Raw genomic sequence first — 26748 nt, 5'->3', positions numbered from 1 at the left:
TGTATCTGACGAGTTTTATGTAACATACAATTTTGTTTATATTGTTATGAATTTTGGGGTAGGCATATATTGATTTAGGTAGATCTGTATAGGTATCATGCTTCATCTGTCGTGCTGGAGAATCTCACCTGTAATAAGTTCTGTGTTTAGGCGGTTTGTCGGGGTAAGTGTATACCTATGATCATACAAGGATGTTCGTGTGTTAAATAGTTGTAGGGACTAAGATAATTCCCCTGTGTGTCAGAGCTGGTGAAAGTTGAGAGAAATGCACACATGTATATGACATCTGTGCCATGGTCCTGCAGGGGAGTGAAGTGTTTTGTTGATTTTTGAAATGTCTTGCTGATTTTTGGAATGTGTATGAGTGGTTATGGGTTTGTGTTGAATGAATGTGGGCGAAATCCACCGAGCCATGTCACTCACCTGTAACACCAGGACAGGGCCCGCGGAAATTTAGGGGTGCATTGGGATGGCTCCGTAGGTAAGGTTGCGTCTTGTGGCATCCACCGGGGGACGCGGTCTTTAGGAAGGGGTTGTACAAATGTTTAATAGAGTTTTTGAATTTTGAAGTTTTGAGTAAGGTAAGGTTTGAGGTTGTTAGATTTTGAGTGCTTGTTGTTTCTTTCCTTCCTCCGCAGGAACAACGAATTCTAATCATTGTAAATATTTGAAATGCATGCCCATTAAGGGGGTTAGCATGTTAAGGAGAACAGGTAGGTGGCTTCGGCTCACTTCCCACAGCCCTCCTGCTTTATTTCATAGGCTAATTAAGTGTGAGACAGTAAGTGTTAAGACTGGAATGGTAGCGCCTGCAGTGAACCTTGCAGGGGCAACGGTTCCAGGGGAGGGGGGGGGGGGGGGCTGTTATGAATTTTGGGGTAGGCATATATAGATTTAGGTAGATCTGTATAGGTATCATGCTTCGTCTGTCGTGCTAGAGAATCTCACCTGTAATAAGTTCTGTGTTTAGGTGGTTTGTCTGGGTGAGTGTATACCTGTGATCATACAAGGATGTTCGTGTGTTAAATAGTTGTAGGGACTAAGATAACTCCCCTGTGTGTCAGACCTGGTGATCATACCTGTGTCCCTTATGGCAACGCACTCTTATAGACACTCGGACTCCAATTTCCAGATACCACTGGCTGCCAGGGGTAATTGCCGCAGAGGGGGGGGGGGGGGGGGGGGGAGGCGGGGGTCGCAGTCATCGCTCCTCAGAGCTTGATCTGTACCTGCGGACACGCACACCTTCCCCACCCACAAAACACCAAAACACATTTCCTCCCCTGCTGCCATTCAATTCTCAACACATATTTCAGAGAAGATGGTACCAAAAAGATGTTACAAGAGTTGCCATGGCCTGCTTCATGTGAAATCCCATTCACATTTAACCAACACATTTCAATTATCACAGTCACTCATATTTCCATTTCCAAACTCACGACCACATGAAAACATATCACCTCAACACATAAACAAACGCCACCCACAAGACCCTGTGGCACACATTCCATCCCCCTCACCGGCCATGTCATCACTCTCACCCACCCCCAACTCCAAATTACATGTCCCACAATTTAATAAGCAAGTCCTGAAGCCTGGGACAGTAACCATCAAGGCCTTACCTTTACCTTGATGTGCAGGTATTCACCGGTTGGTCAGGTTCAAAGTGCCATCCACCCTCAAAATCCCAAAATTTCTCATTGGACCAATCAAATTTCACCAAATTGCTATTTTTTCCCCACTGTACTGGCAGGTATGTGGATCCGCATCCAACGGTGAACTGTACTACATAACTACATGTGGCTACGACAGCTCTGCACCTCTACCGTGCAAGGGTCATCGGGACAAGCTGAGCAGTCGAAATGCCAACATGGCCCATGAGTGTCCATAAGGGTGTGACCCACCATCCATCCTTCGGCCCCCCCTGCGAGGAACACGGCTGCACCAGCCCCAGCTGGCCAATGTGGTGAGCACCTGCTGCCAACACTACCTCACTCACAACCTCGGCCCTGGGGGAGACGGTCGCAGTGCGTGGCATCCACCCTCACGTCACCTGTGCTGCCCTCATCCCCCAGTCCACACAACTGCAGCCCCCAGTGCCCACCCACACTTGACCACGCCAAGGTCCAGCAGACAACCATGCTCCATCAGGAGACTCCTCCAGAAGACATGGTCCACACACCTCGGACACCCATAGCACCACGTTGACCCGCAAACTACACAACTACATCCCCATAACCCCGCATCCCAAATATTGGTGCAATCGCCCCCGCAACCAGTTGAAGGCTGTCCTGCTAACCTATCAATTTTATCATAGCCTCAAACTCTCTGGTCCAACACAGCTGGATCAATAATGGTGTCACTGCTGTCAGTGACCACCATTCCATCACAAAATTCACCCTTAAATTTACATCTAACCCACAGATTACCCATGCCAAACATTTTTCACATTTTCCTAACCTCACCAAAGAAGGATGCTTTTCCATACACATGCCAGCCGAGCATGGCCCATATGCTCGGCACGTTACACATTCCCGATTCAACACTCCCATGGCTCTCTTCCCAAGCCGAGAGTCCACAAATCATAACGGAACATCTGTGGAAGATCATTATCACCCCCATCATGTTCCACAGATGCCCCAATGGTTGTCCAGTAGGCTATGTCCATCCCTGTCCATGCGGTTCGACCCGTATCCATAGACCAGCACAGCATGGCAGGTCACCACATGCTGGCTGTCCCAGAGTCTCAGGGAGAGGGTGCCAGGCCGCATGCCCGGGTGGTCAGGCCCAAGCCCAAGGCTTCAAGACACATCAAGGTCAAGGTCAAGACACATCAGGCCCAAGTTGGCCGTCCGCGGTGCCACCACCAAAGCGCGACCCACAACACTTCCCCCTAGTGGTCCTCAATATACGCCATCCTAACTAAGTACCTGAGAAACCACCTCAGACCCCCTGGAGGCCTTAACCCCCACCAAGGTCCAGTAACCCTGCCGGCCCGAGCCACATGCTCTGGCGGCGCCCCGATGAACAAGGGACGCCACGCTCCACCCCCCCCCCCCCACCCCCCGCCCGTGGGGCCCAGGTCGTACCACGACACCCATGGCTGGACCTCACGTCCAAATCTCTGGCATCCCCAAATATCTAAAGGGGCACATTTTCACCGAGGCCATCCCCAATGACCTCTTCTGGTCCGAATCCCGCAGCCAGGGGACCAACTCCCACCAAGGCTGCTCCAAATCCAATTCCCATTTAAATGTAATTTTCCTTTTAAAAATTTTCAACCTGTGCCAAACCGCAGCTGCAGGTAACTCGTCCCTCATGTTGTTCTGCCCCTCCATGCAGCTGTTCCAAATTCCCTACGGGGACCAAATCGTCTGAGGCTCGATCTCCCGACTCTCCCAAGTCCAAATGCAGCTCGGAGCCAACACACTCCCCCTGCTGGGTGTTCAATTTCGGAGCCTCCTGTACCCAATTGGTGTGCATGGTGAGGGTCGCCTCGGTCACTTCAACCTGTTCCTCGGACCGACTCACCTCATCCCCCAAGCTCCTTTGGACCCGGTCAAACTTTATCTCGATGCTATTGTCCAAGGTGTCCAGCCGCTGGATCAAATCATGCTCATCATTCACATTCCCAATCAGTTCTGGCCCCCACAGGCCTCCATCATTACACACCCGGTCCGGTTCCGCCACACGGGCCCCCAATAGGCACCCGCGGAACTACGTAACTTCCGGTTAGTGCACCCTTCGCGACAACAGTCACGTGATTGGATACGTTGAAAACAAACCACAAAAGGGCACGTGTTACAGCTTACTTCCGGTAGTCTCGCCCTCACCTATACCTCTACCCCCTGTTGCTTTGAACCACCGCCCTGGTACAGCAAGGATTCAAATCCATCCCCCTGTTGATGTGTTGTGACATCCACGCGGCCCTGATGGCCCTCCAGGTCATAATGTATCCAACATTCGCCAATTACTTCCAAACATTCCAAATTTCCTTCCCATGTTAATTCAATTGCCATTCCCGGCTCCTGAGCCCCATGTGAATCATTCTTTCGTCCTTCCTTCAATTCTTCATTCGTCAGGGCATCCATTTTGTTAATCATTCCCCTCAATTCATTTTTCATTTCTCCCATCTTTTCTTCCAACCGATCACTCATTGTGTCCATTTTATTTTCCATTCGCTCACTGCGGTCACTGAGCAATCATGTCATTCCTTTGGGCATCCATTCTTTCATTCAATACCCCTATCTCACGACTCATTCCCTTCATTTCATTTTTCATGTCTCCCATATCTCCTTTTAACCCATCAATTTTCATTCAATCCCTTCATAAATTGGATTATGGCCTGGTTATCTATAGGGGCCTATTATGGCCTGGTGCCGTATCCAGGGAGTGTAGGTCAAAAATTGTCATATTCACTTATGTAACAAATATATGGTTCTTCTGTAATCGTACGAGTGCAAACCTGGAGGAAAATACAAATTTATCAGTATTATGGATTGCGGGGGTGTCAACGATATCAACTATTGTTTGTTCACCCTGCCCTTTACACCTTTGGAACCTCAACTCCAAAGTTTCAGACTTTGTCCAGTGTATGAGAAAACATTGGCCGACTCTAAAATAATGTAAAAGGCAAAAACATCGTGGTAAAATGCATACTAATCAACTTGAAAACGATGTACCACAATGTCGTGCAGCTTCCACAACATGAGAGTGAAACAAAAAGGTAACAATTTCAGAGCCAACAGAACTTTTACTTGAAATTTTTTCATACTTGCAACTGCTGCTGACAACACGCATGTACGATTGCTAGCAAAGTACAAAACAAGTGTAAATATCTTCACCAGCACCCCCTCCTCGAATTGCTACAGATCGACAAGCTTTCAATTGACAATAACCCATTTTAAAAAATTAAAATAAACATTTGATATCCTGCTTACACCTTTCCAACCTTAAGATATTCCAGGATCTGATACTTTTTTTAGGGTGAATTATTTATCAGCAATTTTATCCATGAGATACGACCTAAACAGATATCCTCAATTAAATCAAATACGAGTACATTCATGTAAACGTGGGTACAATCGTACACTCGTAATTGTAAGGAAAGAGTACTTTTAAAGCAACATTTATGTTAAGTAACCTGAAAACAATAATACAATAAACATGCAAATCAACATAGGTTTATTGACAAAGGAGACAACTGCAAAATAAAATAAAAAAACATTGGATGAGCCTTCTCCTGGGTTCATGATGCTGCGAGTGCCGGTCGTTCTCGTGTGTGCGTTGGCTCCACAACTGTACACAGCACGAACACAACACACTCCCCACATTATATGTGCAGAAAATTAATAAACAAATAAATAAACTACAGAGTTCATAGAACACGTTACCCCATGCAGTTTCCAAGTATATACAGTTACTTCAAATAAAATAAAATAATGATTTTAAAGATGGCTAAAAAAAAATCCAGAAGTTTATCACGTTTGAAGCAGTCTTATATACACCTATCTTATATATCTTATCTTGTATAGTCCTATGTATATAAGCAGTCTTCTCTACACCACCCATATACACCACCGTATTTAACATGTTCAAGTACTGCTAAACTGGATGTTCTTGGAACTGACAAGAAAGTGATTTGTGTCCTACAGTATATAATTGAATTTAAATAAAATAAAGATTGTAAAAATCATAGAAATTACTTCCGGAATTTAGCGCCATTTTACCCAGTGTCTGGTAAACCCTATCTGACACGTTACATCAGTCCTCCATGCCAGTTGTTTGTGTCCTTTATATCGTCCTTAAAAAGAGTAAGTTTCCTGTTTGCAATGATTTTCAATTTTGTTTCACTGCCAGGCAGGCAGACAGAGTAAAAAATAAATAAATAAAAATCGCACCCATGTACGAAGGAAGCAGTTCAGTTTGGCATATTAATATGAAATAGGCAAAGCCTGAGTAACAAATGAAGCCCATTAGAGTTACCCTTTAGAAAGCTTCTTTTTCTTCCATTTTGACGGACGGATGGACATTGCCAAATATTGAAACGGCTTGACCTCCAAAACCAAATCTTACTCCTCTCTGCACATGTGAGGTCATCACGAATTTAGAGCCAACATACTGTAAAACTACAGGTTTCTTTTATGATTAGTGTTCAAAATATAACATTATATTTAAACAAGTTGTTCATTGACCAAAAGCTGACATTTTTGGACAAACAGACTGACCCCACTTTTCGATTCGTGTGCACATGGTAACAAATCGACAAATAAAATAAACTATAACGGCATACGGTAGAAAACATACTTCCACCAGGCTAAACAGTTTACGTTTTGGATCCCACTGATAGGCCGGATCTGGATTTGAACCTAAACCAAAATCTAATCAGCTTGTTCTTGTCACCTGCCCAACTCATCCACCAAGTTTTGTCACAACTCGTCTCGGTTTTGAACGTCAACTCGGTTTTGAACCCCTGTAATGCTGTTGCTAAGAAACAATATTAAACAAAATATTTACAGGATATATGTACATATTTCAAGGTTTTGTGATAAAAATGTTATTGAATTCAGAAGTGTACATTGGTATTGGTATTGAATTTTGCCGTGATTTCCATCATTTTCAAGCAGTGTGTGCATCCTTTCGTGATACTCCAAGACCATTTTCTGTCGCATTCAGACCATAATTTCTCCAAAAGCTGCTTGAATCCGCTCTTTCAAGTCTTGAATGTTCGCTGGTTGAGCTGCGTAAACCTTGCCCTTAAGCCCAGAAGAAGAAATTGCACAGGGTGAGGTCTAGCGAATCAGGAGGCCAAGGCATATTTGGTGAACTGCGACCCATCCAACAGTTGGGAAAAATCTCGCCGAGCCATCTGCGGACCTGGAGACCCCAGTGGGCACGTGCGATTGCTTCTTGCAGGGTCCTCTTACAGTCAAGGTTGACGCAACTCAACCAGCGAACATTCAAGACCTGAAAGAGCAGGATTCAAGCAGCTTTTGGGGAAATTATGGTTCAAATGTGACATAAAATGGTCTTGGAGTATCATGAAAGGATGCACACACTGCTTGAAAAGGATAGAAATCACGTCGAAATTCAATAACAATTTTGTACACTTCTGAATTCAATAATTTTTTTTACCACAAAAACTTAAAATATGTATCTATATCATGTAAATATTTTGTCCGATTTCATTTCTTAGCAACATAATTACAGGGGTATAACCTGGGAATAGATAAATGGCCCACCTTGTATATTGTTTTGGTCTCATCTCTCACTGGTGTAGAATCACTTCAAAAATAGAAAAACTCATATCCGGATGCAGATATTCACCAAAATCAAATCAATTCGTCTTTTTCACACACCCAACCTGTCCACCAGATTTTGTCCACCAAGTTTTGTCTGAATGTGTCCACAACTTTTTGAGATACCCTGCTCACAGACAAACAAAGACAAACAGACAGAGGTGAATACATAACTTCCGCCTACCTTCGGTGGTGGATGTAATTAAAAGTCATGAGACAAAAATAAAAAAAATACAAAACATAAAATAAATAAAAATAAAATAAAACTTTTATTTGTTGACTCGATTGTTGATTGCTGTGGTGTCATATTCTTGGCTGATTATTATTGGGGTGTCAAAAATGCCATTCACTAGATTTTGGGGTGTCATATTGGAATCCTAGCACCATCCAACTGTGGCAATCTGTCCAGGTGTAGTGTAGGAAAATGAATTTGGCCAAAAATGCTACCAAATAGGTCAGCTTAAAATGCCCTTCAAAATTACAATGATGCAACACCCCACCTGCAAAGCAAGCACCTATGCCACACACCCTTACACCCCCACCACCCCAATTCCATTTCCATTTCCACACACTTACGGTCCTCAAGTGGTGTTGTAGGCAGCTCTGGAAGGGGCTCCATTGGAACATCAGGAAGAGCATCCTGAAGATAAACATATGGCTGGCTCCATAAATGGAGATGACAATGACGTTCAAAACAAGCCTTCTACAAATGATACTGAGCGAACTGCGATATAATTGCACAAACTCAATCTCTCCTGGAATACAAAACAATCTCTAACGATTTTTTAAAAATAAAGTAATCAACATACAGTCACGTGAAAAAGTAAGTACACCCCATGTAAAGTTTTGACTTTTTCAACATATTTCAACATGCAGCTATTTGATCCTCATTTCAACAATACTGACAGATAAAGGTGATATAATGTAACAAATATCATGAAACATTTACATTTTGTAGTCCATTGTATAATTTAAATAAACACAAATGCAAATTTCGCATCTGGAAAAAGTAAGTACACCCTTGGCTCTAATAGGTGGTATTGCCCCCTTTGGCAGAAAAAACCTCAAGTAGGCGTTTCTTATAACTGTCTACCAGTCTCTGACATCGACTGGGATAAATTTTTGCCCACTCCTCCATGCAGAATTATTTCAGCTGTGCGATGCTTGAGGGGTTTCTTGCATGCACAGCTGGTTTCAAATCCCCCCACAACATCTCGATGGGATTTCGATCCAGGCTTTGACTTGGCCGTTCCAGAACCCTCCATTTCTTTCTTTATAGCCATTCCTTGGTGGATTTACTGGTATGTTTAGGGTCATTTTCATGTTGCAAGGTCCACCTTCGGTTGAGCTTCAACTTTCCGACAGATGGCCTCACATTATCCTCAAGCACCCTCTGGTGCAATGAAGAATTCATAGTGGATTCTATGATGGTGAGCTGCCCAGGCCCTGATGCAGCAAAGCTGCCCCAAACCATAATATTTCCACTACCATGCTTTACAGTTGGTATCAGGTTCTTGTGGTTAAATGCTGTCTTTGGTTTTCACCAAACATGTCTTCTGGTACTGTGGCCAAATAGCCCTACCTTTGACTCATGTGTCCAGAGCACATTGTTCCAGAAGTGCTGGTCACATTCTGGGGTTCTTAGACTTCTTTCAGCATCTTGTGGTCTGCTCTCGGGCTGAACTTGCTGGGGTGGCCTGGCCTGAACAAGTTGGAAGTTGTTTGGAATCTTCTCCACTTGTCGATGATCTTCCGGACAGTCGAATGATTGATTTCAAATTGTTTCGAGATCTTTTTAAATCCCTTCCCAGACTCGTAGGCATAACCTTCTTTCTGAAGGCCTCAGAGAGTTCTTTTGATCTAGACATGGTGAAGCCGCACACTTCAACAACAAAGAGCAAACCAAACTAAATGTCTGAGGTTTAAATAAGACAGGTTCCTCCAAGATCCTCTCTAACGATGTTCTAATCATTTGCACCTGAGCTGGTGCACCTGATTCTAATTTTAGGTATTTGAAGTAGTGATAAATGTAGGGGTGTACTTACTTTTTCCACATGCTAAATTTGCATTTATGTTTATTTAAATTATACAATGGACTACAAAATGTAAATGTTTCATGATATTTGTTATATTATATCACCTTTATCTATCAATATTGTTGAAATGAAGATCAAATAGCTGTATGTTGAAATATGTTGAAAAAGTCAAAACTTTACATGGGGTGTACTTACTTTTTCACGTGACTGTAAATAAAAGGATGGTGTCTTCCTGATGTGGTGACAATGGAAAAAAGTTCAAAATGAGACTTGCTTCATCATCATTATTGCTCAAGGTCATCTGCCATCAGCTTCGAAATCAGCCAACATCACCGTTTTACACAACAAAAGGTGCAAAAACAGATCCTTGCAACTACAGACCAATCAGCCTTCTCCCAATTATCAGCAAAGTCATGGAATCATCACTGCTTCGGATATCAAATCTTTCCTCTTCTCCAATAGCTTGATCTCTGAACATCAATTTGGTTTCAGACCAGGTCACTCCACTCTGGACATGCTGCTTCTGCTGTCTCAACAATAATTGGAGGTCCTCAATGCCAAACAGGAAATTAGAGCTGTCTCCCTTTTTTTTTTTTTTTTTTTTTTTTTTTTTTGTATACAAGATCGAGGCTCGTGAAAGAGCGAACATTAATCACACAGAAAGACAAACAGACACATAAAACAAATAACATCGGGAGCGGTTAAATGTAAATGTTTCATGATATTTGTTATATTATATCACCTTTATCTATCAATATTGTTGAAATGAAGATCAAATAGCTGTATGTTGAAATATGTTGAAAAAGTCAAAACTTTACATGGGGTGTACTTACACGTGCCTTCGATACATATCACGTGCCCTTTACATATCACGTGCCTTCGATACGGTCTGGCACCCCGCTCTGCTCACCAAACTCTCCTATGGTATCCATGGAAATCTCCACGCATGGCTTGCGGACTTCCTCTCTAGTTGTAGTCAACGTGTGGCCCTGAATGATTTTCTCTCATCTCCCCTTCCTGTTCTGGTTGGAGTTCCCCAAGGTAGTGTTCTAGGCCCTGTGCTTATTCTGGTCTTCATCAATGATCTCTCTGACTCTCTTGAAAATCCTCTCTATCTCTTTGCTGATGACTCACACTCTGCCGCTCCATTCCTCATCCCTCAGATCGGCAGTCTGCAGCCTCCTCACTCTCTGCAGACCTGGACAAAATCACAGACTGGTCAAACAAGTGGAACATGTCTTTCAATCCTGACAAATCTCACTCTCTTACGATGTCTCTCCGAAAAGACCGACTGGACAACCCTCCCATCCACTTTCTGAACAATCCTCTCCAAGAAGTTCTGTCATTCAAGCTTTTAGGTCTCACTATCTGCCATGATCTTTCCTGGGAAAACCACATTTCAAATCTGGCCGACTGGGCATCCTCCGTCATGCGAAGTCCTTCCTTGGCACACCTGAGCTCCTCACCACATACAAGGCTTTCATCCGCAGCTCAATGGAATACTGTTCTCCCCTCTGGGCCGGTGCTCCTGCCTCACACCTAGCTCGGCTTCACGCTGTTGAAACCAAAGCTTTCAGAATCATTGGCATCTCCTGCGATGAAGCTAACTCCGAGGGCCTTTCACTCCCTCACCGCAGGCAGGTTGGTGGTCTTTCTGTCTTCTATCGACTCCTCTCTGGCCTTACTCCCCCAGCTCTCTCTGGGCTCTGTCCCCCAAATATTCCTACAGGTCGCACAAGATCCGCCTGCAACCCTCTTATGGTTAAACTGCCAAAATCAAGACTTTCTGCTCACCTTCACTCCTTCATGCCTCTTTTCTCCCACCTCTGGAACAAACTCCTTCACTCTCTTCAATCCCACTCCTCCCTCCAGGTCTTTAAAACAGCTGTTCACCACCATCTCTTATCTTCACCCATCCAAAACCTTGATCTTTTCTACCCATGCTAGTTTCACCCCAGATCCACTTTTTTGAAATACCATCTTTTTTCCTGGAAGTCCTTGTAGTATCCTTGTGTTTTATACTTCTCACACCCCCACTCCCTCCCCATGCCTCCTCCCCCCAAGCCCTCTCCCTCCCACAGATCTCCCGATGTCCCTGCTCTCAAATGTTGTGTTTGTGTGCTTCCCCTTCTCTCCCCATATTGTCTACCGCTCCCCTTATTATATAGCTCCCCTTATTATATACTTTGTGTGTCTGTTTTGATTTTTTTGTGTGATAAATGTTGGCTCTTTCACGAGCCTCGATCCTGTATACCAAAAAAAAAAAAAAAATTGTGGCCAGAACTCTTAAAAGACTGCAAATTAGCTCCTTGAAGACACTTGTCATGGCACATTTATTAAGTGCACACGCTATACAACCCTCAAGCTTTCTGACAATACATATCTGGTATTATATGTGTGAGCAACCAATGTATCTCAACAAAAAACAAACGAGTGAAGTCGATAGCATGCCATCACAAATCCCCACACTTCCCACCTCAAGCAAAGTTGAAAGATGGCAAAAACTTCCACCAGGAATGACTATATCAGATTTTGAGTTGAAAATTTTTCCCCTGTTTTAACCACTGAAGTTTCCACCCCATGGGCATGAATCTGGAGTCGAATACAAAAAAATCGTTGCATATTTAATGTATCCCCCAATGTTGATTGCATATACAAAGTTTTATTAAAGAATGTTTTAAAATGTGCCCGCAATTGCATTTTTTGTAGACCTTTTGACCCCGCCATAGGGGGCAGGGAAAAATATGCAACACTGCTCTTGCACCTTCATGCCAATGTGGTGATCATAACTACCAAGTTTGGTGAATTTCTGCACAACGGTTTAGGAGGAGATAGCGTGACGGACCGACAGCCGATAACAATATCCTCCTGTTTATTATTCTTTTTTTTCCCCCAAAAGCATGGGGATAATAAGTAAAGACAAACCTGGGTGATTTGTTCCAATTCAGCCAGAACTGCATCTTCATCCTCATCTGACAGACCTCCAGCCAGCAGTTTATCAATTTCCTGGTACAAACAGTAAAGACACAAATAACTCATCTCATAATTCTCCACTCACCCCGCATAAAATGCAACCACTTTCGTTCCTTGGTTAGTTCTCATCTGCTGATCGGCATTCAACGTTTCCTTCCTGTGGTGGATGGTTTCATCAAACCTGTGGTTTCATCAAACCTTGAAGATCACTACCACCAGCACTTAAATGTGTCATCCTAAATCAGTTTGAAATATCCATCTTAAATAAGCTTACATCAGTCGAAGTGGCAAAATTCAAATTCCTACCACCTTAAGTTGCATATTTGACCTGGCCAGCTGGTTCGTGAAAGACTTGGGCACAAGGAACACTTTCCCCAGTTGACCCCACAAGAGGATTGGAATAATTGGGCCCATAATAGCAGTAGTTGTTGTTGTAGTAGTAGTAGGAAATGTGAACCTACAAAACTCGAAAAAAAATCCAAGAAACACTGGAATCTTATGAGGGAATCATAAAATCAATGTTACCTTTTGGTATGCAATGCCCTCCTCTGTTTCGTCCATAATTCTCTCAACATCTTCGATGGACATCACCTGCTCACCACACCGGAAATCGCAGCAAATTTTGGCCAAAAGTGTCAGTTACAAAGTGCAGGATGTCTCGGTTATCAAGATTGGCTGAGGTTGACTGAATAATTCCAATCATGTCTAATTACTGACCTCATGCATCTTCTTCAGGCTGTCATTTCCAACCTTCAGGCCTTCCATGACCTTGATTTCAATCTGAGCAAACTCAATGTCCTGTACCTGTATTGATGTATAGCAAAGAAATGGACGAATTCATCTGGGAACATCTATTTATTCATTCAAAACAATGTAGCAGAATGAAGAGGAAGAAGGAAGGGTGTTTTCTAGTGCATTCCACGAAGATTCCTTTGTGAAAACGACCCTACCGATATGACCACATCAGAAAAAAACAATTCACTTGAAAGCATTCTTACCATATTCTCCAAGTTGGTGATCTGTGCATCTGTCTTCTCCAAAAGCTGCTCCTGATAGCGCTTTTTCTTTAATAAAAGCAAAGCTTTGCTGGGATTGGCAAAGGAGAGGGAGAAAGAGATTATATATCTCGTCGCGCGATTGCCCCTCGGTTAAGACCGGAAATCGCGGATGGACGTGTTTATCCATTCGATGGCGGATCATACACGAGCCGGGATGACCTATGCCGACTTACCTTCACGGCCGCAGGCGTCTTCAACCTGAAATCAATAAATCAACCAAAAACGGAATTTAGAATGTACAAAAGGAATATTTATTACAGACCCGAGAACAATGGACGCGACGGTAAATAAAGAATCTTCCTAAATCGGGATCCCGCACACAGACTTCATATACAGGACGAATGGAAAGGGTAATAAAATAAACGGTTCGTTGTGTTGTGTTCTGTGGTGCGTCTTATCTGTGTCTGGCAGTGTAGCGTCGGGTGGATCAGACACCGTCCGACGCGGCTCTCGTCAGCGTGAACCGCTCGGTCCCGTCTGCTGGCGTTCCACCGGTCACCCCGTTCACCAGGCCTCTCGCGCCAAGCGAGCGAGCGTGCAATGGTCTCCCAGCTGCTGCAGCTCGCGTGCTCGCCGTTCACACGTGAACGCCGGGGAAGATAATCGTCAGCGCTCCAATGTCTTTCCACCGTCTTTCGAAGCGAACTCAAACCGGGAACGAAAGCAAGGGCAGAAGGGAGGTCCAAGCGGGAAGGCAGCCAACACGAAGGGACAGTCAAGGGAAGGCAAGAGGCAAAGGGAAGAGGTCCAGGCAGGAAGGAACCAGGAACGAGAAGGGACAATGCTGGCACACCAACGTTCACCAGCAAAGTCCGGACCAAAGTGACAAAATGTCAGCCACTCCCAGTCTCTTGCTCGGCGTGCTCTGACGTCATCCGGGCCTCTTCACCAACCAGCATGTCGCTTGTTGCGTCCTCCTTCGCGCCCTCCACACCGACTGGCTGAATGTGTGCACCTTCCGCACTGATTGGCCGAGGTGTCATCGGTCGGTGGCCAATCAGTGTGTCGCTCCTTCACCTTCTTGAATCTTCTCACCGCTTTGGTGTCCTCTCATTGGCCGAGCGTTTGGCGCCCTGCTCCTTGTTCGCCCTTCCCCCCCTTCAATCAAAAGCCCTCCTGCGGGTGGCCATTGCCTGCCTTGCACGATGGTGGTGGCGTATTGCGCAGCCACTGCCTGCAGGTTTTTTTCAGTCAGTCATTGTAAGGGGGGGGGGGGGGGGGGATTTAATTAGTGGGTGCACTAAGGGCCTATCTAATGTCTACAAGAGTGCGTTGCCATAAGGAACACAGGTATGTTCACAGGGGGAACGACACACAATGGATTAGCATATTCCCCAATTCCAGTTACCAAGCCCCAGCCCCACGTGGCGGGGACACAGATACGCAGCTTACTCTGACATACGGGCTACAGGTCCTCTACTTATTTACATCGAGGTGGTTCTAGCCACCCACGACAGACGAAGCATGATACCTATTCAGACCTACCTAAATATATATATTCATAACAATTCATAACCTCAAAACATATATATATAACCCCAAAATTCATAACAATATTGTTGCGAATATGGAATTTGGCCTCCATATCCGCTTGTAAATATTCCCCTATTTTCTCCAATACTCCCCAACTTTCCCCAATCCCCCATTCCCTAGTCCCATTGCATGTAAATAACAATCAGTAGAGCCGACCTTCCCCTTATTCCCCCATTAAATGTCGTGCCCAGGTCCACCGCACCACACGTAGACAACTTTCGGACATCTTCCTAGTTATTCTTAATCTATGTCAGTTAAGGCCTCGTTTCCATTAATTATGACTCTTCGTTGCACCAGAATGTGATTATATGGCATCAGTAGTGAGTTTAGGACCTTTCCCATACCTCCTCCCATCTTCTTCCCCAAACAACAACAATAACAACAACTACAACAACAATTACAACTACAACTACGACTACAACAACAGAGGGGCGGGGAGTGTGCGTCCTCACACCGGCTCGGTTACCCGCCATGACCATGCGCTCCACGGCGTTACCCCGAAGGGGCTGGCTGTCAGCTCCTCGTCAGGGGCGGAGCCAGTAACCCCCCCACGCACCCAATGAGAAGCAACGTGCCGATTCCATCTGGGGCGGAGCTAACGAGCCGAGGGCGTGTCACTCCCCGCCGGATATACGCGGCCCCGCGCCGGACGTGAAGACAGATGCGCCTCAGCTTGGAGAGAGAAGCCACCGCCACCCCCAGCGCGACGATACCTCCCCGCATCTTTGGACCGGACCGGACCGTACTGTACCCTGCCCCGAGCCCAGGAGGACCTGGAGCCATCGATACCCGCTTTCCTGCCATCAACCCCCGTGTGAGTCAGCCGTTGTCCCGTTTGTCTGTCGTCTGTCCGGGGTTAATATAAGAGTGTGTCTAAGTGCCTGTCTTTCTGTGATTATACCTCTAGCCCCTGTAATCTGACCTTTCCGTACGAATATAATCTCCTCCGGAGGTCTTGAGAATTGAAACATTGGTGTCGTATTGTGTTATTGTAATCCAGCCGGGTGTCTTCTTTTTCTTATTGAGCCAGCATCGCGCGACTAGTCAACGTTCGGGCACAATCGGGTAACTTGTGCAGACGTGGTCATACCATAAAACCGCTCGGTAAATAACATCCAAGCCACGTCTGTAACAATTGGTGTCGAGGAGTGAGATTGGACCCGGAGCGCGTTTACGCGCTCGAAATTATAACAGCGAAATTTGATTGTGTTTTACAAAAAAAAAAAAAAAAACCCGAATTTTGAAAGTCGCGCTATGGCGGATCAAGACAGCTGGGGTCCGGTAGGGGAGAGTGAGGCAGGGTCGGTCCAGGACCAAATTGAGGGACATGAGGGACAGGAGGAGAGCGAAGCAGCGAGGGTAGCAGACGCACAAAATAGCGTCGTTGTGCCCGACATTGCGGGAGCGCAAAATGGCGCCTCGCTGGTCACCGCGCCCGCGACCGTGGCAGCGCCCCTGGTGGATTTGAACCTTTTTTTTCTACAAATGAAGGCCCTTATGGACAAGAATAGCGAAGAAATGGAAAGCAGAATGATGGGGGTAATGGGGAACCGGATGGATGCTCAGAGTGAGCGATTGGAGGGCCAATTGGGGGTAATGGGAAACCAAATGGGGGTAATGAGGGACGAAGCGAGGGGTACCGGTGAGGGGTTAGACAATAATTTTAAGGGATTAGACAAGAAATTTGGGAAGTTAGACGACAAATTTGAGGGGTTAGACAACGGGATAAAAGAGGTGAAAAATGGGTTAATGGGGGTAGAAAATAGAATGGCTGCCCAGGAGAATCAGATAGAGGGAGTGAAAAATGGGTTAATGGGGGTAGAAAACAGAATGGCCGCTCAAGAGAATCAAATGGAAGGGATGCAAAAGGGGTTAGAGGGGTTAGAAAACAGGATGGAAGGCAAATTGAGGGACATGAGGGACCAAGCGGAAAGGGAAGTTAACCAAATGGGGCAGCAGATAGAGGGGGTCAGAATGGGGGTAGAAGCCAAACTGGATGCTCACAGGGAGGAAATGGAGCAGATGAGGGTGGCATCTGGGCAGGAGATGCAAGTGATGGGAGAGGAGATCAGAAGAGGAGTGAGTGAGGAGGTCGGAGGAGTGCGCGAGGAGGTGAGGCACTGTAAGGAGCGCATGGAGAAAGAGGTGAGAAAGGGGACTGTAAAGTTACAAGGGGGCATAGAGGACCTGACGCAGGAGGTGGAGCAGCTGACGGTGGGACAAACGGAGTTAGTGGAGCAGGTTCAAAGGAACACTGCGGTATTAGGAGGTTTAAAAGCGACACAAAACGACATAAAAAACGACTTGATAGCGACAAAGAGGGAATGTCAGATGGTACGTGAGGGACTGACAACGAGGTTGGACGAGGTGATAGAGGTAATGGAGACGAAGGACCGGCAGGTGAGGACGCACATGGAAACGGTCAAGGTAGCCTTAGAGGATGAGCTTGAGGAGACGTACCGGGGAATAAAAGAGGTGAAGCACAAATTAGAAGAAGTGGAAGAAGGGATGAGCGAAATTAAGAAGCGACGGAGAGGGGATAAGAAAGAGATAAAAGAGGAGATAAAAGAATTGGTCCAAAGTCTGTGTTTGGATCGTGATGATGTGCTCATTAACCGGATGAGGGATTCGCAGGTGATGGAGGAGAAGCGAAGAGGAAGAGGACCCGGTGTAAGTGGTGACCAATATGGTCGTGCGTATGATGCGCCAGGGGATTTAATGAGCTTGGGGGTCGAGATGGACCCGGGTGTTCGTGAGAGGCCGTTGGTGAAGTGTGCGACAGGTCTGGTGTGCGAAAATGGAGGTGTGCAAGAAAGTCCGACTCTGGGGTGTGTGAGGAAAAAGTGCGTGCCAAGGAGTGAGTGTGCTGGCGAGAGTGAGTCGGTCGTAGCGCGTGTGCGAGGGAGCACATGGAAGCGCGGTGTGGTGAGTGTTACAGAGGGTGTAACGGAAGAGGTTGTGCGAGAAAGGTGTGTGACGGACAGGTGCATGGGGAAAGAGTGTGCTGTCAAGAGTAAGGGTGAGTGCGCTGTCAAGAATGGAGGTGAGAGTATTGAGAGTGACAAGGAGAGTGAGTTGGTTGTGACAGGTGAGCGAGGATGTACACCTGGGATGGAAGGATGCACACCTGGAATGGTAGAGCGTGAGTGGGAATGCACGCTGGAGTTGGTGGTGAGGCACGTGGTTGGGTGTGCGAATGAGAGCACACCTGTGATTGTCACAGAGGAGGTGACCGAGGAGGGGGCGCGAAGAGGTGTATTGGTGAGGTGTGCTACCAACGAGTGTGTGCCAAAGTGTTCGGTGGTCAGGTGTGTGACCAAGGCTGTGAGTGGAATGAGTGTACCTGGGTGTGTAAGGAAAGGTACGAGGAGCATGGGCACGGCTGGATGTGTGAGCAAGGAACGAGCTGCGGGGTGTAAGCGTCCAGGTGAAGCATCGACGTTAGACGGGATAGAGTTTAGAACGACTTATAGCCGAATCGGGCCCTCGGTGCGTGCTGGGCCTCGCTTTGAACGGCCGCGTCCGTGCTCCACTAGGCGGAGCGGACGGCTGGATAGGAAGGGTCGTCATGGCGACCACTTTCTGTTGAGGCATTCCGGCAGGCCGAGATCGAGCCATGGGATGGCTCCGTGCCGAGATGGTGCGTGGGATCTCGGCCCGGGTAAGCCCCCTTCCCTGCACCGAGTGCCGGACGCATCCAGCCGCGAGCACAGAACAACCCGCATTCATGGCTTGGCTTTACGAAGCCGGGCTTTGGACAGGGATTGGCGCACCGAGAGGTATTAGTGAGTCGACTGGGTGATGAGGTTAGTGTTTTGGCCCCAAAATTAGAGAAAAACAAAATTTGATGATTGGCAAGGGATTGGCAGTAGTGATTGGCAGATGATGGGTAGTGATTGGCAAATTTTTAATTTGTTGAAATTTGATGTGCAAAATTGGTAGTGAGAGACCCCCGATGTGGTGGGATGGCATCCCTGCCACCCTTCCCATGTGGGGGGCAAAGGAGCAATAGATTATGGGGTGTATGGCAGTGAAAACTAGCCCGGGTGGGTTAGGTTATATTGATAGGGATCTAGCGAAGATGACATTAGGTGACGATAAGGTTAGGTAGTGACTGATACCTGTAGTAGGGACGCAGGTAGATTAGTGTGGATTATAATGACGAGGGAGCGCAATAGTTTAAAGGGACGACTGGGAAGCGCAAGTTTCAGAAGGGAGTAGTTAGCTGAGATGATGCCGTGTGTGTGTGAGAATTGAACAGGTGTGATTGCACAGGTGTGCAACTGGACAGGTGTGTGGAGCAGTGTATGAGTAGTGAGTGTGTGGATCAGCGCGAATGCGCTTGGGGAGAGAAGGGTGCAGGTGGCACCAGGTGTGAGAGCACAGGTGTGCAGGTACAGGTGTGTGGAGAGAGTTGGAGTAAGTGGTACGGAGTGGTGTGCATGGTGCGAAGGTGTGGATGGGGGAAGAGTGGACCCCTTTCACGAGTACCCGGGGCGGGTAGTGTAAGTGTTAGGTAGAGGGTGCAGGTAAATTGTGGTTGGATATTGGCATTTGTGGTGCGGTTGCAGAATGGTGTTGTGAATGGGTGCATTAGTGTTGTGGAAATGGCTGGGCGTGTAGCCTGTTAGTGTGTGTAGTTGGTTGGGCACTCCACCACTGTGAGGATGTCGGCCAGGTGAGGCCGCAGGTGGGCTCTGGGAGCCGGTAGAGTTGTGGATGGGGCCCGAGGATCCGGAGGACGGACCCGGGTAGCCCAGTGCCAGAGAGGGCACCGAGTGGGGAGAGAGCCAGAGGGCCTTCCCCAGGTAGTTAGGTTAGGGTAAGGAGCAGGTAAGCTCGGAGGCAACCGCAGTGGTGGAGGTGTGCAGGTGGGTAGACCCACTGGGAGAGGTACACGCCACAGCCCAGAAATTGTGCGAGGGCACCGGGAGATGAATCGGGGGAGTGAGACCCCAAATTGAAAAGCACCACAGTTTGGCCAATGGGAATTGGTTTTTAGAACCCATAGTGTAAGAGGGCCAATGGTTTGGCCGGAGAAAGACCCCGGGTAGTGTAAAGTTGTTAAAGTCATTTAGGAAATAGTTAGGATTGATGAACCTGTCGCACCATACGCAGCCACTTACCTGTGGTGATGATGATGACTCCACACCTGTGTTTTCTTTGTTTGTGTTGCAGAAATGAGAATTGCTGTTGGATTTGTGAGACGCATCACGACGTGGATGAGACATTGGGGTGATTCCATCTCTCCCTCCCTAGGAGGGACTGATGATGAATTGGTGATGGCAAATTTTGATGTTGAGTTGGAGATGGCAAATTTTGATGAGAGTTGAAAATGGCAAATTTGATTGGTTAGGAGGGAGAGAAGACGAATTTGGTTTATGGGAGGAACGGGGAAGACAGTAGGGATGTTTGTTGATTTGTAAAGTAGATGTTTATGGGTAGTGTTGTGTTGTGTGGATACAGTAAGGGGTAAGGGAGGGGCCATGTAGGTTACCTGGTGGGGGGGGGGGGGCGTACGATAGGAACGTACCTGTCTCACCTGGTTCCCATGTGCCCCCAGTGTGCATCACCTTACATTGCGTGCACTTTTGCGCCCTTACCACCTTACTCACTTGTTTCTTCTTTTGTCTCCCACCTCCGAGGATCTGGCTTTGGGGTAGAGAGAGAGGAGAGAGAGGAGAGAGAGGTGCTGGCTGCGCAGTTGTGGGCCTGCACTTTCGCTGTTTGCTGCCGGGATCGATACACCATATGGACCGCAATGTTTGTGGCCACCCACAATGGACCGCAGTTCGTTTGCGGCCAAGCACCACCCGGGGATGGACCTATGGATCAACGTGGCACCTATGCCATACAGGTGAACCACTAATAGTTAACACCACCAAGTGCACCACAAGAAGAGCAAGAGACACCTGCAGGGTTAGGGGTTGTCGAATTTATTTTTATTCCAATGAACAATGGTGACTGCACCGATTGGCGGTGGGGTGGTGCTTTTGATGCTGGGACGGGGTGCTCTGCACGTTATTAAAGGCCGTCGGCCACAGAGCACTCGTGGGTTGGTGTATCGATGCTGGCAAGCGCGCTCTCTCTATGCATAACATCTGCATGTGTTCCTCCAAAAAACAGGTCCTGGATCGTAGTGTAAATAGCAGCGTAGTCGTGTAAATAATGCTCCCTACCGGCTGTATGTGTAGTTTGCGAATTCTTTCCGGATTCGGTTATCCTGTGGGTGTGTTTCTGTGAGGAGAAGGGTGCAACGTCGCAGGGGGACATATTTACTCATTTGTGAATATCTGTAAAACTGTCGCACTCAGGGTAGAGTTAATAGTAGAGGGAACTACATTGCGTGCCACACTAAAGTAGGTAAAAATTTATCGGGTCGGGACGCCCCGAGGGTAGAGAAGGGTGCAATGTTGCGAATATGGAATTTGGCCTCCATATCCGCTTGTAAATATTCCCCTATTTTCTCCAATACTCCCCAACTTTCCCCAATCCCCCATTCCCTAGTCCCATTGCATGTAAATAACAATCAGTAGAGCCGACCTTCCCCTTATTCCCCCATTAAATGTCGTGCCCAGGTCCACCGCACCACACGTAGACAACTTTCGGACATCTTCCTAGTTATTCTTAATCTATGTCAGTTAAGGCCTCGTTTCCATTAATTATGACTCTTCGTTGCACCAGAATGTGATTATATGGCATCAGTAGTGAGTTTAGGACCTTTCCCATACCTCCTCCCATCTTCTTCCCCAAACAACAACAATAACAACAACTACAACAACAATTACAACTACAACTACGACTACAACAACAGAGGGGCGGGGAGTGTGCGTCCTCACACCGGCTCGGTTACCCGCCATGACCATGCGCTCCACGGCGTTACCCCGAAGGGGCTGGCTGTCAGCTCCTCGTCAGGGGCGGAGCCAGTAACCCCCCCACGCACCCAATGAGAAGCAACGTGCCGATTCCATCTGGGGCGGAGCTAACGAGCCGAGGGCGTGTCACTCCCCGCCGGATATACGCGGCCCCGCGCCGGACGTGAAGACAGATGCGCCTCAGCTTGGAGAGAGAAGCCACCGCCACCCCCAGCGCGACGATACCTCCCTGCATCTTTGGACCGGACCGGACCGTACTGTACCCTGCCCCGAGCCCAGGAGGACCTGGAGCCATCGATACCCGCTTTCCTGCCATCAACCCCCGTGTGAGTCAGCCGTTGTCCCGTTTGTCTGTCGTCTGTCCGGGGTTAATATAAGAGTGTGTCTAAGTGCCTGTCTTTCTGTGATTATACCTCTAGCCCCTGTAATCTGACCTTTCCGTACGAATATAATCTCCTCCGGAGGTCTTGAGAATTGAAACATTGGTGTCGTATTGTGTTATTGTAATCCAGCCGGGTGTCTTCTTTTTCTTATTGAGCCAGCATCGCGCGACTAGTCAACGTTCGGGCACAATCGGGTAACTTGTGCAGACGTGGTCATACCATAAAACCGCTCGGTAAATAACATCCAAGCCACGTCTGTAACAATATGTATGCTATATGTTTATGCTACACCTACACCTACACACCTACACACACACACACACACACACACACACACACACACACACACACACACACACACACACACACACACACACACACACACACACACACACACACACACACACACACACACACACACACACGTTTCAGATGGCTGTAGGGTAGAATGAAGAATTACTTTAAAAATCTGGGGTACTAATGCCTCCTTGCACCACAAAAATGGGTCTTCGGGGTGTTTTGATTCACAGTGTGGACGAGACATCAGAAATAAATAGGTTGGGGAGTGTGATTGGGGGAGGGGGGTGTGGGGGGAGTGTAAGTGGAACAGTTAATTTTAGGGAAAATAAATGCAAAACATTAACATTAGCAGACAGTGCAGTGAAAGGTCGTGATGAGGAGAATAAAGAGTCATGGAATGACATACGATTTCTGTCCATTCTTAAGCAATTGTCTTGCAACATCACGTTCCTTTTCCAACTGCAGCCCAATGCGCTTCTGGTACTGGCGCAGTTTATCTCTTTGCTGCTTTAATTGCTGTGCAATGTCGGGGATGAGGGAAAGAAATAAGGGAAGGGGGAGAAAAGTGAAAGGAAATTAGGAGATTATGGTAAGGGTAATGGATGTAACAGACAAGGTTTGGGGGAAGGGTGCAGTGGGGTAGAAGACAAAAAAGTTGCAATGCTTGCCCCTAAACCTAAGTATTGTCGTGTTCCTCGCGATTTAAAAACCGACCTAGGAAACAGATTAACCGAGCAAGCTTTAACTCCGAAGGCGTTCAGTTCAAATATGGCAGAGTTCATACACGCGGGGAGGGAGGAGGATAAGGATGGTGGGGAGGGTGCTGAAGTTCCTTACCTCACGGTTCCGACACAGTCTTCACCCCTGTGGAGATTAAATCAAGCGAACACCGAATTAAATGTACAAAAAGAAACACGTTTATTTTATGGAACCTGATACAAAGAAACGCGCCGGTAAATAAATATAATCCTAAATTGGGACGTCCCCACACCAGACTTATAGAACAACACAAAGGAGAATTTACAAAAGGAACCGCATCACTTATCTCTGTCTGGCTGGATGTCAAGGGTCGTCGGCTCCAAGCGCACAAGCACGCCGCAGCTCCGATGTTGGCGGGAGGCAGGCCTCGATGCACCCTTGTTCACGCGCCGTCAGGCCTCACCTCGCACCTCGCTCGCCACGCTCCAGCGGCAAGCCTCACTCGTACACTCGTCCACGCGCTGCCTCTCCTATCGGCTGCTTCAATCCCCGATGCCAAACGAACAGGGGAATGAGGAGACGAGGCCGGCACGCATCCACCTGTGCCGAGACCAGAACGCTGATCATCCACACTCACTCGCAGGCAGGCTCCAGAGCAAGAGGCAGTCCAACCACGAGAGGAACCAGAACCAGAAGGAAAAGAGGGAGCAAATGTCGGTCTCCGACCATTTTCTATCACATCCAGAACAAGAGAACAAATGGGGATGTCGACGCTGACAAAGCCAAAAATGCGACCTCTCGCTATGGGATCCAGCATAAGAAGGGGAAAATGTCGGTTTCTCTCCACTTTTATTAATCACCCTTGGCCAATCAGCTGGCTCCTTATTGTCCCTGGGCTTCAGCTGCGTGCCGATTGGCCCTCCCTTCCAGTGATGTCATCTGCACATCAAAACCCATGGTGTCAACCCATCGCGAGGTGGGCGTGGCCTCAGCCTGCCTGATCGATGAGTGTTGCAATGCAAGCTGGTGACGTGGCTGGCTGTAGCTGCATTGGCGGTGCCCCGAACTGGCTTCTGGTGGGTTTTATGGTTATTGTGGCAGAGGGGGATTAATTAATGTGTGTGCTAATGGGAATGGATTCCTAATCTACGTGTCCATGGGTGTTGCCATAAGAGACACAGGGATGACCACAGAGGGAACGACACACAGGGGAATTAACATATTCCCTAAAACTACTTAACATGCCCCGCCCCCTCGCGGCGGGGACACATATCCAACTTATCCGATATCCAGGCTAGACAGGTCCTCTATTTATTTACATCGAGATGGTTCTTGCTACCCACGACAACTGGAGCACGATACCTATACAGATCTACCTAAATCTATATATGCCCTACCCAACCGACATAACAGTATTAATGGGTCGGGGGGTGGGCGGGGGGGGGGGGGAATTCCTTGGCAATATGTAAACTACTTTGGCAATACAATGTACATTGTAGACAACAGCCTATTGTTGCTGTTGCCTATAGACAACAGCCTATAGACAACAGCCCAACAGCCTCCAGCCTGTCTGTTCATGGATCAATCACTGACAACTTTGTTAAATTCAAACTATGATCGCAATGTCATTTTCACCATATTTTGGAACACATCATCTTGGATTAAGAACGTAAAGCTGACTATATTGGATACTGAACACTGGAGAGGTTGCGGGTTCAAATCCAGTCAAAGCCAAATACATTAAGGATTTGGATTCCAAGTTCGTCCCAGGGGTACTAATCTAATCGCTGCAAATAAACACGCATCTGCTTCACCCATGACCCTCAGGGATGTGATATTCTGACTTTCCTGCAGGTGGCACTTCATATTCCCCCTTCAAAGCCCTTCACAGAAGCATACATATACACACAGTGCTCTGTATTTGAGGGTTACATTCCTGGAAAACCTCACAAATGCAGAACTTGTGAATATGGATACCTTGTTTTAATGGGAGAAAGGTTCCCGTGTCAGACTGACCATAAGGAGGGGGGAGAGTGGGGTGGAACGGTAAATGTTTAAGAACAATGATTAAATAAAATAAATGACAGGACAGTATGCAGCACAGCGTGTTTTAGTTGATATTTAATGATCATGAAGATGATGATGTGTTGGAGGATAAATCAGAAGGATTGATTCATGCCCCCCTGCGGATGAATTTGCACCATTTCTGCATTATACCAGTAGACCCACCTTCCCCACTCAACTTATGTTTAGAGGCCATGATTAACAGTAATTACAAGTTCACGATAGGGAGTCGAGGTCCAGGTGCAGCAAGGTCTTTACAGTTTGGGAACCAAATACAGTACTGTACAGTATCAATATCTGCACACGTCCCCCTCATCCTCATGTCACCGGTGTTGGTGGATGGGTGGGCGAGAGCAGACGTTGGGGGAGGGTGATGAGGGCTCACAAACGCATTAATACTGGAGGTCGATGGGTCACAAATTAGGAATGGGTATACATTCACCAATCCATGAATATGTGGAACTCTCAGAAATATATATATATATATGTTGTTGCGGTTTTAGAACTCACACTTGTAAATATGACATCACCACTTGTAAATATGACATTAAAGGTTGAAGGTAGCACCCCTAGTTAGTCCACAAGCAACACGTAGGACACCATAGAATTCCAGTTATTTCATTATTATGTGTTTTAGATAAGGCCGTGTTTCCAATAGTTGAATCTGCGTTGCATCAATTAAATAAGAGTAGGTCCCAATTCCGTCCATTTTGCGACCTCCCTCTCCAAGCGACGCCATTACGCGCCCCTACAGTCGGTGCCTCATAGCTCGCTCAAACGATGCCATAAGCCATGCGGTTAGGCCCGAGGAAAAAGGGGGCGGAACGCCAAGAAGAAGGTGTGGCCTGTCAACCAGCCGTCAAAGGCGTGGCCGGTAAGCCCTCACCAGCCAACCAGGGCGGAGGTAACATCGCTGGCAGGCGTGGCTTTGTGGAGCGCGGAGTGATCGCGTGGATAAAAGCGCGAACGCAAAGCCCTTTCACGGACTTGGTCGGGAGAGTGCATTGAAAAGGGACCTACTTGTCGGGAGCGCTGGTTGCTTCAAAAGACTGATACGAAGCGCACATTTGGGAGAGGACTCACTCGCTGGCGCTATTAAGAGAACTTCGGAGAGGGGGCGTGTAGCACGAACGTGCAAATATCACGTACGAAGGACACCAGTTTCCCCCCGCTATATGTAAGGTCCGGTCGCGTTCCAGGATACGCGGAGCTGCCTGCCGGGTTTCACCGCTGGACTGGAGCCTCACCTGGAGCCTGGACCCCATCACCGGACCCTCTGCCTGACCATCCACCAGCTACAATCCCCGTGTGAGTGTGTATGTTTGTCTGGGGTCCTAAGTTAAGACTGCAATAGGACTGCCCTGTGTTCTGCTTCTTCCTCTTCCTTTCCTGTACATCCTTTTGTTTCCTCTTTTCCTTCTGTATATTTGTAATAAACCCATCTTTGTAATAAACCTACTTTCTTGGTTTCCTCTTGTCTGATCGCATCCGTCCTTTCTATCATTGGGTAAACGTGGCACGATTGAAAC

The 26748-nt window shown here is 47.1% G+C and overlaps 1 protein-coding gene across 1 annotated transcript in view; it reads right to left on the bottom strand.

Annotated features, from left to right (window-relative positions):
- Positions 1-4733: 4733 nt before the first annotated feature.
- Positions 4734-26748, bottom strand: part of CHMP6 (charged multivesicular body protein 6) — a 51457-nt gene continuing 29442 nt past the window's right edge. Inside the window, exons 2-8 of the mRNA XM_068115774.2 lie at positions 22863-22972; positions 13306-13393; positions 13025-13111; positions 12833-12898; positions 12260-12340; positions 7875-7938; positions 4734-5298 (exon numbers count right to left, since the gene is read on the bottom strand). Coding sequence (XP_067971875.1) covers positions 5249-5298; positions 7875-7938; positions 12260-12340; positions 12833-12898; positions 13025-13111; positions 13306-13393; positions 22863-22972 — 546 coding nt within the window. The 3' untranslated portion in view covers positions 4734-5248. The remainder of the gene's footprint in view (positions 5299-7874; positions 7939-12259; positions 12341-12832; positions 12899-13024; positions 13112-13305; positions 13394-22862; positions 22973-26748) is intronic.

This window comes from Myxine glutinosa, chromosome 5 (assembly GCF_964187855.1).
Source record: "Myxine glutinosa chromosome 5, kmMyxGlut1.1, whole genome shotgun sequence".
Lineage (NCBI taxonomy): Eukaryota > Metazoa > Chordata > Myxini > Myxiniformes > Myxinidae > Myxine > Myxine glutinosa.
This window is presented reverse-complemented; position numbering and strand designations above follow the sequence as displayed.